Below are 12,549 nucleotides of genomic sequence, written 5' to 3'. Positions count from 1 at the left end.
GGTGGGTGCTGTTCTTCACAGAGGGCAATGAGTATGCTGGGAAGGAAGGGTATGTTAGACAGTAGGTCCTTCTGAGTGTGGGTACCGATGCTAGAAGTCCACAAGCCTTGTCACGTCAGATCAGTATGGCTGTGTGTGTGTGCGTGCATGAATACTGTGTGCATCTTATTTACTGTGACTTGCTGGGCCCGTCTGTGTGGTCAATGCAATGTGTTATCATGGCTACAGGTGACAGTGTAATACAGGTGACTGTTTATGTCTGTGTGTCTGAACTGGGCAGGTGCTAACTGAGCTCTCTCTCATCTGAGGATTTCCCTCGACAGACATCGTTCCTGATAGTCTTTCCCTCTAAGTAACCACCTGCTAGACCATACCTATACCTAGCACACACATTCTAGGAGTCACTGTACAACACACAAAGCCTCTTTCTTTTGCAGGTAAACTTTTGGGGGGTTTTTGTTTTGTTTTGTTTGTTTTATTTTGTTTTTGTTTTTTTTTCCAAGACAGGGTTTCTCTGTGTAGCCCTGGCTGTCCTGGAACTCACTCTGTAGACCAAGCTGGCCTCAAACTCAGAGATCCTCCTGCCTGTCTCCCAAGTGCTGGGATTAAAGGCATGTGCCACCATTCTCTGGCTGGTTAAGTGGTTTTGAAAGACTGCTACATCCCTTCTTTTATTTCCTCACTCCCAACTCTCAACTAACTCTTGCCCTGCCAGTCTGTTTACTGCTTAGCATGGCCATCAATGATCATGTCAAATGTAAAGCAGCTTCTTTTGGATTTGAAGTGACTAACCAAAAAATATGGGGGGCTGGGGAGGGTAGACAGGAGAGAAGCCCAGAGGGCCAGGAGAATGAATGGAAATATGCAGCTGTAGGGATGGGATGGGGAAACCTCTAGAAAGTCCCAGAGACCTGGGATGTGAAAGGCTTCCAAGACTCAATGGGAATGACCTTAGCCACAATGACCAACAGTGGGGAGATGGAACCTGAAGAGACCACCTCCAGGATATAGATGGGGCCCCCATTGGATGAATGGGGCAACCACCCTATCTTCAAATTTTTTGACCCAGAATTGATCCCGTCCCAAGGCCCCCAGCACATATGCAGCAGTGGACTACCTTGTCTGGCTGGCCTCCGTGGGAAAGGATGTGCCTAATCCTATAGAGACTTGACGCCCCAGGGAAGGAAGTTGTATGTGTGTGTTGAGGGGAGCACCCTCTCAGAGGCCAAGGGCAGGAGGGATGAGGTGAAGAACCCTTGAAGCGGGGACCAGGAAGAGGGGCAACATTTGGAATGTAAATAAAACAATTAAACCTTGTTTTGTGGGGCAGGTTTTCACATAGTTCAGGCTGGCGTCTACTGGCTGTGGGTGTGCCACACCGGCTGCACTTGGTCTCTTCTGGAATACTGTGTGGTTCCCAGCTCTTACTGGTTTCACCTCACTGGCCAGCTCCCATTCTATCTCCTTTGCCTGATCTTTTCCCACTGACATCTAAACCTTGGTCCTTAGGGCCAGTGTCCCCCTAGAAGGCTTCACTCCAGTTGGGGCTTTCTACGTCATATATGTGCTGTCTCTGAACAGCGGCTGGGCTGTACCAGTGCTGCCATTCCTCCTCAGGCCTGGTGTTTTCACTGGTGCGTCTCCATCCTAAGGCTGTGCTATGCAATGAGCTGGATGTGGCTGGCTTCTCCACCCTCAATAACCATTCTCTTCATAGCTCACTTTACAGCAGCCATACTAATTTCTTTCTATCCCTCAAGCATCATGTGTCAGGGCCCTGGTTCACACTATTCCCTTTGTCTGGAATGTTTTTCCCCTAGTATCTGCACATGCATTGTTAGACAAAGATGTTGGGGTCTCTGTTAAGAATCCAAGCATGTGCCTTACTGTCTCAAGATGTTATTTTGTTTGAGAAAGGATCTCATGTATCCCAAGCTGGTCTCCAACTCACTACGTAGATGAGGATAACTGACTCCCTTGGCTCTACATTCCAGAGCTGGGACTACTACCATACCTGGTTTACGTAGTACCACAGACAACCCCAGGACCTTCTATATGCTAGACAAGAACTCTACCAACTGAGCTCTCAAGGTATCTTAACCATAATCTATACATACAAAAGAATATGAGAATGCAGACATATAGACATATACCCTACTTTTGGTCTGGCAAGACATTTGAGTATTAAAATTAAGAGACTGCAAAGCATGGTGGCACATACACTTAATGCTGACACTCAGGAGAAATAGGCAGGTGGATCTCTGTGAGTCTGAGGCCAGCCTGATCTACATATAGTTAGTTCCAGGACAGCCAGAGCTATGTACAGACCCTATCTCAATAAACAAACAAACTAACTCTCAGACTATGTGAGGTTGAATATAAATGAGGTACATACATATAGTATTTATACAATATTGGCCAGTCATATAGTAATAAATCAATCAAAGGTTGGTAAACAGAAGAAACTGATCTTTCAACTTTTTCGTTCTCGGTAACTTTTTCTAAGGAAAAGTCCAGATAGTCATCAGTCCTATTTTAGGAGAAAATTATAGCTGAGAACTTTGCCTGATGCTTGTGATGTCCCAAAATTTTAGTTTGTTGATAGCTGTTTGAACCAAGTCTCCTTTTACTGGACCTCATAGGCCTGCCCCAGAAAGGCCTCAGGCTTGACCCCAGCAGGGGGAGCAGGTCCTCCCTCCCATCCAGCCCTCAGCCTCTGCTGTGCACGGCTCAGGATCCAACAAAGTGGAGCCTGAGCTTTACGACAAGCAAAAGAGAGACAGGTAAGCACCCAAGGAGCTCAGCTGGGTATGGATTATGAAATGCCTAGCACACCAAGGCAAACAAATGGGAGTTTGAGGCCAGCCTGGTCTGCATGGCAAGTTCCAGAACAGGCCATGCTATACAGAGATCCTGCCTCAAAGCCGCAGAGACTTCAAAATTTAGGAAGCAGAAAGGGCAGAAGCTGGTGACTATGTGAAGACAGCAAGAAGATAAAGGATGGCTTGAAAATGATGCAACGTGGTGACACGTGACACATGACACGGCATGGAGAACAGAAAAGGGGAAAGGAGAAGACAGGCCCAAACAAAAGCTTGTGTCAAGACGAATGTATCCGTGTCAGTCAGCTTCTCGGTTTGGGCAAATGCACTATGATTAGGTAAAACACTATTAGCAAAAACTGGGCAAAAAGGGCTGTAAGGAAACTGATATCGTTATAATGTTTGTACAAAATCAGTTATTCCCAAATCAAGCTCATTTAAAATGAGGGCCAGTGGTTCAGCAAGTTAAAGGTGGTTGTCACCATGTCTGATGACTGGAGTTGAATTCCAGGATGAGGCAGAAAACTACAGGTTCTTTCTCTACCTCTCTTTCTCTTTCTCTCTCCCCATACCTGTCACAGATACACCCACACACACATTTTGAAAAAGTTAAATGCTTAGGTCCCTGGCATGGGTAGAGATAAGATGAAATACCAGATAGGCTTGTAGTGGGCAGTTTTAGGCATGTTGATGTGCTTGATGTCCCTAAAGACAGGTTGCAATATCTATGAATAAGTTGAGTAGCTCAAGAGACCTAGGGTGAAGATAATCTGGGTCTAAGGGCTTGCATGAGGCTGCCCTGGGGACATGTACATTGAAAGGCAGTGAGCCTTTCAGTCCTGGTGCATCCTGCTTGTGGACCATGGTTAGCAATGATTGCTTACTGAGCACTTTACTCTAGTAGGTAGTATCACTGCATAGAATGCTCAGGACAACTATCAACTAGGTCCTCTTTCAATCATTTCATAGAATACATGTTTTAACAGGGCCCCACCCAGGGAGTGATGAGAGGCACCTGTGCAGGCAGATGCCTAGAGATCTAGGAACCCAACAGAAGGTTCAAAGCTCTTCATGTGATGCTGGAGGTGGATCACTTGGAATGTGACTCATCTCTCTGCCCAGTTCTCACTACATTAAGCACTTAGCATCAGTGCATAAGGAAGACTATAAGGCACGGGAATGACGTTTCCTTCAGCACTGTGAATATGAAAGACAGACAGCAATCTCAGGAACAGTAGATGCTTTTTGCAGGCAAACCAAAAACCTAGCTATGTATGGTAGCAATATTATTTTTGAGTCAGGGTTTGTTTGTTTCATTTTTTTGAGACAGGGTTTCTCCATGTATCCCTGGCTGTCCTGGAACTCTCTCTGTAGACCAGGGTGGCCTTGAACTCAGAAATCCGCCTGCCTCTGCCTCCCAAGTGCTGGGATTAAAGGTGTGCGCCACCACTGCTCAGCTTCTATGTGTGGTATTACCATAGGTGAGGCAGTGTACAGAAGCAAGAGGATTGTGAGTATAAGGGCAGCATGGACTATAGTGACAAGACTTTATAAAGGACAAGAGTAGTGCAGAACTGGATAAAGCAGGACTTAGCTTTAGTCTAAGGTCAAACGGCATTCACAAAGTTCTAGGTGAGCAATAATCAGCAAACAGACTAGATGTAAAAGGTCAGATGTACTATAAGCCCTACAGCAAGCTGGGCATCACTGCACACGTGTCATCCCACCTTTAGACACAACACTCAGGAGGCAGAGGCAAAGCCAGGTGGATTTCTCTGAGTCCATGGCCAGCCTGGTTTACACAGTGAGTTCCAGATCAGCTTGAGCTACACAGTGAGATTCTATTTAAAAACAGAAAGAAAATCCATGCATAGCTCATGAGGTGAAGGTATTCAATGACCGATTATGCAAGCCTGACTACCCAAGTTTGATTCCCCAGAACCTACATAAAAGTGAAGAACCAAATCCAAAGAGTTGATGTCTGACCAAGACACATATATAAACACATTAATGTATTTTACATAAAAAACTCCACCTTCTTTAGAAAAAAAATCAAAAGACCTTAAAAAAACCCAAACCTTTAAGTTATGACTAGCCTTTATTTTTGTGTGTGATGCTGCAGGTGAAACCCAAAGCCTGATACTTGTCAAGCAGGTACTCTACTCCTGAGTCACCCTGTGCTTACTCGAATTTTATATACTTTTGTAAATAATTTATTCATTCTTATTTTACGTGCATTAGTGTTTTACCTATATGTATGTCTATGTGAGGGGGTCAGGTCCCCTGGAATTGGAGTTACAATTTTGATCTGCCATGTGGTTGCTGGGAATTGAACCTATGTCCTCTGGAAGAACAGTCAGTGCTCTTAACTGATGAATCATCTGTTTACCTTCTACTTTTATCTTTAAAAACAGGAAAGTCCTAGGCTGGAGAGGTGGCTTGGCAGTTAAGAACACTAGCTACTCTTCCGGGGACCTGGGTTTGATTGACAGCTCACAACCATCTGTAAACTCTAGTCACAGGGATCCAATGTGTTTCTCTGGCACCAAGCTCAAACACAGTGCCCATGCAGGTATATATCCATACACATAAAATAAAAAGCACACAGGAAAGTAAGCTGGGCTGACAGCAAAAGCCTATAATCCTAGCTACTGGAGAGGCAGAGGCAGGAAGAGACCAGCCTGAATTCCATAGCTAGTTCAAGGCTTAGGCAAACTAGCAAGACTTTGCCACAAAACTAAAGTAAAGGGAGGACTGAGGATGGGACTCAGTGGCCAAGGGTTCTGGGATCTGTCCCTGATATCCCCTTTGCTAACACTCCAAGTATGAAGACTGAGCACAGTGAAGCAGGCTTGTATCCAGTTTTTGGAAAGTAGAGAAAACAATACAATAAAGGGTCGAAGATCACCGTTCTTGAACACAGAGTTGAAGACTAGCCTGGGCTACATGAGATCACGTCTCAAAGAAACACTAAGAAATGAGCAGCCCAACTGTCCTCTGTGAAATAGGAGGGATATTTTCTGGCTGTTTTTGCACTGTTGACACAAGATTTAAGGGCTGAGGATATAGTTCAGGATATAGTTAAAATGCTTGCCTCATACGTGTAGTATCTAAGTCTGGGCCCATGAATACTTGTTCTTAATAAAATCAAAACATGGGATTGTTGGTGCAAAGCAGACTATCCCTAAGAATAACACCCAAGGTTGTCCTATGGTGCCCATGCTGTACACACATATTTCAACAGAACACAGATTTTTCTTTCTTTCTTGTTTTGAGACAGGATCCCTCTACATGACCCTGTTTGTCCTGGAACTCACTATACAGACCAGGCTGGTCTCAAACTCAGACATTCACCAACCTCTGATTTCTAAGTGCTGGGATTAAAGGCATACGCTATCATGACTGGCCAACAAAAAAGATTTAAGCTTAAAGGCAAAAAGATCCACTGCTTTAGATTAAAAAGCAAGAAGCTGAAAGAGCTGGAGGAAAGAAGCGGGAGAGTGAGCAGAGTGTGGGGCTGTGAGCCGGCAAAGCCACTGAGGCCATTAACACAGGGAGACGGAGGATCCCAGCAAGACTACAACCATCATTTCAGTTCCTTTGAAATGTGATGCTGGGTAAACTGAGGCCAAAACCAGAAAGCTCGATTTAGCTATATTCAGCTTTATTTTGAATTAACCATCTATCAAGAGTGAACGACAAAAGAGTAGAAAAAAATAAAAGGAGCCCATCAAAAAAAGTTCCCCGGTGAAGTGGGAGGGAAGGACGTGATGTTAGGACTCCCGCTTACTGAAGGCAATGTTCTCCAGATTGTGGATGCCATCTTTGTCAATGACCCGAACACTGAAGGTAGGCAGATTCAAGATGAAGCGCTTCTGGAGCTGCAGGGACATGAAAGAAACCAGTCAGCAAACGTTTACTGAACACTAACTATGTGGCAGGTTCTGTTTAAGAGAAAATGTCAAGTGTAAAACTTCTCTTTTTGTGAAAACAGAACCAATATTCTACTAGGGGCAGCTGGTACTATGTCAAAGAAGAGCAGCTGGAGGCTGTCTGGAAGTAGTGACCAAGATCTGTGAAATGTAGCTGTAAGCCTGCCTCTGGTCAGTCAGTTGGTGCACAAGACAATCCAATGTTTATCCCCACAGCCTGATACCAATCAGTCTAAAGAACACACTTGCCTCTTTAAAAAGTCTTCAGGTAGTAAGCAAGCAAGGAACTAAGAACAAAGTCTGGACCCACTTGGGCCAGCTTAGGTCTCAACAGTTTATGTAGTCATTTCCCTGCATTAGAAGGGCAAGATAAGTGAGTGTGTCTGTGTGTAGAGACACACACTGCAGGGATGCTGGGATGCTGTCCACAGGATTCTCCTGGCTCTCCCAGTCTGGGTCAAGGCTGTTCTAGAGGAAGCTGACTAGTGCAGCTCAGAAATCTTCACTTCTGTGGCTGCCCTTGCTAAGCACCTCTCTAAGCGCCCCCAGAAGACATCGGCTGTCCATCTAGTTCCTTGGGAGCCTATCTAGAAATAACCTCAGGCTTCTGTCCTCCCTCCTTCATGCTGCCACTGAGGACTGGGCAATAGCAGCCTATTTCATCTCCACAGTTCTTTCTGCCTCATACCTAGAATCAAGGTCAAAGTTCAATAACAGGTGACAATACGTAAACAACGGTTTCCTTTAAAAAAATTTTTTTTTTTTTTTTTAAAGACAAGGACTCATTTTGTAGCCTTGGTTGGCCTGATACTTGCTATGTATACCAAGCTGGCCTCAACATACAGAAATTCACCCACACATCTCTGGAATTTTCGAATGCTGGGACTAAAGGCATGTACCTCTATGCCTGACTCTAATTTTTTTAAGACCTAAGGGAAATAAAATTTCAAGAGCACCTGATATTCTAACGTCTTCTTCCTGGCTACCCCTTAGAATATTTGTGGGTAATACTGCCTCAGCTGAATGGCTAAGAGACACTAGAGCTGACCCTGAGCGTCTCCTGAGGAAAGGAGATTTAAAAAGAGGAAGAGGGAATGGGGCTGTGGTGCAGAGTTAACAGGAGTTACCAGGTCCTACACAGGCAAACTGAACCCAGCAGTCAAAGCTCTGACCTGTGCTTGTCCCTGCTCTCACTGGACACTTAATTCATTCCCATTCTTAAGCCATGAGAAAAATAAAAGAATGACAAAGTCTAACAAGGCGAGGTTTTGCCACTTTATCCTATATCCTTACACTCTTACTGCAACCATCAGAGTTGGGGTTCTTGGCCTCCCAAAACAAAGATTTCTCTCTACCTCTGACTCAAAACTTCCCAGGTGCTTTCCACGGTTGTCCAAATGCACTGCTAAAGGGGTGGCAGAGCAGGAAGTGTATACAGTCCAGACTGTCTCTCATAGCAAGGGCCTGGTTATTACCCATATTAAAATCATTTGGTTGCCGGTTAAAACAAGAGACTCAGTCTCCATCTACCTACAGAAAATTCAGAACTGGGTGCTGGGGCCTACCAGGGAAAAGGAAAGTTCACCTAAGATAATTCTTACATACAGTGAATTTTGAGAATCACTAGTCTGGATGATCCAGAAAGGAATTGTAATTAACTTAATTTAATTGTAATTAAATTGTAAAGTTAACATTAGTGAGGCAGTGACTCATGAGAGAATAAGCCCATCATCCACATCAACTTCCATCACTGGTGGCAACTTCACATTTGGTCAGAGGGTATTTATTACTACCTTCTGGCAAGGAGCAGAAAAAAAAAGCAACCTAAAACAGAAATAGTACTTCAGACTGAGAGAAGCCATTCCTCCAGGACCCCCTGGGAGCCACTCACCTCCTGCAGACACTTCCTAAGAAGCTCCACCGCCTCCTCCCGTGAGATAGCTGAAAGAGAAAATAGAGGCCAAGCACTTTAGGCTGTCTGTGTCCAGCACTCAACAGCTTGTTTCAGCTTCCTCAGGTCGGGCTGCCACACAATTGGAAAAGACAAAACATGTCCAGCCTTCTAGCCTGCAACTGACTTACTCCACATGCAGAGGAGGGCGCCCCAGACCCAGTGCTCCCACGGCCGAAAGCCATTACAAATTGATTTGCTACAGGGGAGGGTAAGCATGACGGAATTCTGTCTCCCAGCCTGGACCCGCCTCTGAAGAAGTCCAGCAGCCAGCCCCTCTTTTTCATGGCTCACCCTCACCAGTCCTTTAGTCCAGGGCTTAAATCAATTCCATCTGCCTTTGCCAGCTGCAAGTCAGGGAGAGGGAGGACAAGGCTGGAGCTCCATCCTCACTCTCCCAGCTGGGTCTCAGCTTAACAATGGGAAGACAATTAAGAGGATGGGCCTAGGACTTGTAGACAGGATCCAAAGGGATTGTTGGTAGGCATGGAAAACTGGGATGACATATTATGCATTAGGCTTCAAGGGTGGCTGCTGGTTATTTTGGTGGGGGAATCAGCTGTATTACTGACAGATGCCAAATCAGGAGAGAGTCACCAGGAGGCCAGGCTAATTCTTTTCAGGCTGTGGTCTGGAGCTCTAGCATGGTTGAGGTTGAGTATGAGGGCAGCACCAAAAGAAAAGACTGTGCCAGTTGTCATGATGCTGACAGGGAGATGGGAGTGGAAGGAGAGAGTGGTTAACTGCTGTAGAACTAGTCTGTGACAGCTGGATTCAAGTCCTCTCTGTCCATACATAGTGGCTACAGAGGAGCATGAGATCGGGGTCAGAAGACAGAACTCAAGCACAAAAACACTGCTTATCCCAAGTTTTGTCAAGCTGTCAGTTTAGGTCGAAGGGAAGAAAACAATTTTATACGCAGGGGGGAGTGGTCTTCAAAAGCTTTGATGTTTAAACAAAGAAGTCCTCACAAGTTTAAAACATAGACATAAACTGCTTGGCTCACTTTCTACAGCTGAGATGTCAACAGTCACCTAGGGAAGAGAATGAACGTGAGTGAAGCTAGAGAATCGGACAGAAAACCTCTCATGCTGACATCTACTCCAGCATCTACCTTAAAGTAAAGCAAAACCTAGCACCAGACACAGGAGTATCTTATTTTGGTGGGCAGGAAGACTTTTATCAATAAGGTTTTTGAAGACTGCATTGAAAGAGAGAACAGCTTCCAGAGAAGAGCTGTCCTCTACCTAGGACAGAGCCAGCCAACTCCAAGGTTCAACAAGTCTGAGGAGAGCTAAGGGCAGGGCTGTGCACTGCTCTCTCCCTAGAGTACTAGTACTTACTCGGTGTATAGTATCGGTCAAGGATGCTGAGAGTCAGGAAGGCACCATAGCCATGAGCTGCAAAAGGAGCCTTGGCCAAGGCTGCAAGGTAGTCCATGTAGTAAAGTGCTGGCCCTTCATGCTCGTCATAGCCAGCCAGGAGGAGGTTCACGTGATATGGGGTCTGCAAAGGAAACACACAGCAAAGTGTGTATGAGAGCAGAACACAACAGCATTCTGGCTCTTGAAAAAAAAGAAAACTTAGCAGAAACTGACTAAATCACATTGGCAATAAAAATAAACACCTACCTGGAGGACTTCTAGTATTGTCAGAGGTAAAGCAAAAAGCTTTTTTGTTTCTATTTAAAGCCTATGGAAAAAGAACCTGATATGGGCAGTTGACATGGCTCAGCAGGTAAGGGGGCCAATTTACAGCCAGGCCCGATGATCTGAGTTTGATCCCTAGAACCTGACTCCCACAAGTTACACACACACAGACACACACACAGACACACACACAGACACACACACACACACACACACACACACACACGGAGGGAGTGTTAAGAGCCTGTTGTAAAACCACTTCAAAGGTTTAGATGTTCCTGGGTCACTCATCGAAACCAAGAACCTGGAATAATGGCCTACACTTACATCCCAGCACTTGGAAGACAAAGACCCCGAAGAGGCTTATGTCTCTGTAAGTTTTAGGTAAGTCAAGGCTACAGGTTGAGATCCTATTTCAAACAACTACAACAACAACCAAAGAGACCAGCAAACACAATTATGTGCCAGACCAGAGACTGAGTCCAATCATGTCTTTCAAAATAAGCAAGCCCCAGGAGTTCAGGGCTGGGGCCAGCCAGGGCAACACAGTGAGGCACATATCAAAAACAAAACAACAACAAAAACCCTTAAATATTTCATACCACCAAAAGACTTTATCACAAAACAAGGTATCAAACAGTCTCAAATGTTTAAGTTGGAGTCACTAGACTTCTCAACAAGGTCTATGATGACAAAAAGCAGCTGAGGAGAAGATGTAAATAGCATTTTTCTTTTCTTTTCTTTTTTCTTTTTTTTGGTTTTTCGAGACAGGGTTTCTTTGTGTAGCTTTGGCTGTCCTGGAACTCACTCTGTAGACCAGGCTGGCCTCAAACTCAGAAATCCGCCTGCCTCTGCCTCCTGAGTGCTGGGATCAAAGGCGCGCGCCACCATGGCCTGGCACCATTTTTCTTTTTAAACTGCATTTATTTATCATATATATGTGTACGTGTACAACATTTTTTCTGCCTTTTTGGAAAACTCCATTTACTTATTGTATCTGTGTGTCTGTGTAAGTTGGAGGACAACTCTGTGGGGTTGGCTTTCTCCCTCCAACATGTGGGTTTTGGGGCTGAGCTCAGGTTATCAGGCTTGGTGGCAAGCACCTTTTCCTACTGAGCCATCCATCCCATTAGCCCAACACGTTTCTAATATAACAAGACTCCTTTAAGATGAATAAAATCTACTTTTCATCAATGAAACAAATTGAAAAATGGTTGTACCTTGCATTCAATACTTGTTCTTCATATTACCTATAAGTATAAAACTACAAATTACTACAGTGAACCTTGACTAAGTCTGCCTTCCTTTCATTTCCAAAGGAATAATTACTTTTCTGTATCAGCTGAGTATTTGCCATATTAAATTCATTCTGTCTACGCTCCAGGCACTAGTGGTGGGACTCCCATTTTGTGGGTTTTCTTTTTGTTTGTTCTTGTGTCTGCCTCACTGGCATCAGTGAAGTCTTGTCTGTGGTTTGTGCCCAGCCCTATACTTAAGCCTATGTTCAATAAAATGAAATATCATGGAATGTGATACTGGAACAAGCAATGGCTCCAAAAGGGACACTACATATTCTTTGCACACTGATCAATATGGGCACTTGGTAGCTTGAAGACACTCATGGTAGAGCACATGAATATACCTACTGGAATCCTACTCACCCAGCTGTGCTGCTAAGTAGGCAGAGCTGCTAGTGAGCTCCAATTTCCAAACAGGTGCCTAGCCATGGAATAAAATAGTAGACCGCTCACAAAAATAAGATTTAGCCATTAATAGTGAGGACTTCTGGGAAAAGAACTGCTGACCCATCACATTTCCAGTTAGGTATGCTGTACTCAGCTGTGCTCTGGAACTATGTTGGGCGCAGGGCTATACCTACATTTCTAGTATGTTATTCTAACCTTTTGATAACTCATACTTTGAACAACAAAAGCTCTGCTTAAATTAGCTAAAGATAAAAATAAAAAATATATAAAGTGTAAAAACAGTACTAAAAATTCTCACAGACATAGAATATTGTGATGCTCTTATAGTTAAAATTAGGAGATGAACTGGGGATAGGGAGATAAAGAATAGTCAAGTGTACTTAATTAGCATTCTTCCCCAAGAGAATTTATGATACAGTTTGGTTTTTTGGTTTTCTTTCCTCCTCCTCCTGTTCCTCTTCCTCCTCCTCTTTTTCTGTTTTTTTTTTT

At 44.3% G+C, this 12,549-nt stretch overlaps 1 protein-coding gene across 1 annotated transcript in view; it reads right to left on the bottom strand.

Annotated features, from left to right (window-relative positions):
- Positions 1 to 6,465: 6,465 nt before the first annotated feature.
- The window catches only part of Psmb2 (proteasome 20S subunit beta 2), a 34,472-nt gene continuing 28,388 nt past the window's right edge, over positions 6,466 to 12,549 (bottom strand). The window contains exons 4-6 of the mRNA XM_031378671.1: positions 10,049 to 10,211; positions 8,646 to 8,695; positions 6,466 to 6,703 (exon numbers count right to left, since the gene is read on the bottom strand). Coding sequence (XP_031234531.1) covers positions 6,596 to 6,703; positions 8,646 to 8,695; positions 10,049 to 10,211 — 321 coding nt within the window. The 3' untranslated portion in view covers positions 6,466 to 6,595. The remainder of the gene's footprint in view (positions 6,704 to 8,645; positions 8,696 to 10,048; positions 10,212 to 12,549) is intronic.

This window comes from Mastomys coucha, unplaced genomic scaffold, assembly GCF_008632895.1.
Source record: "Mastomys coucha isolate ucsf_1 unplaced genomic scaffold, UCSF_Mcou_1 pScaffold18, whole genome shotgun sequence".
In the NCBI taxonomy this organism is placed as follows: domain Eukaryota; kingdom Metazoa; phylum Chordata; class Mammalia; order Rodentia; family Muridae; genus Mastomys; species Mastomys coucha.
The sequence above is the reverse complement of the archived record's forward strand: the minus strand, read 5'-3'. Positions and strand labels throughout refer to the sequence as shown.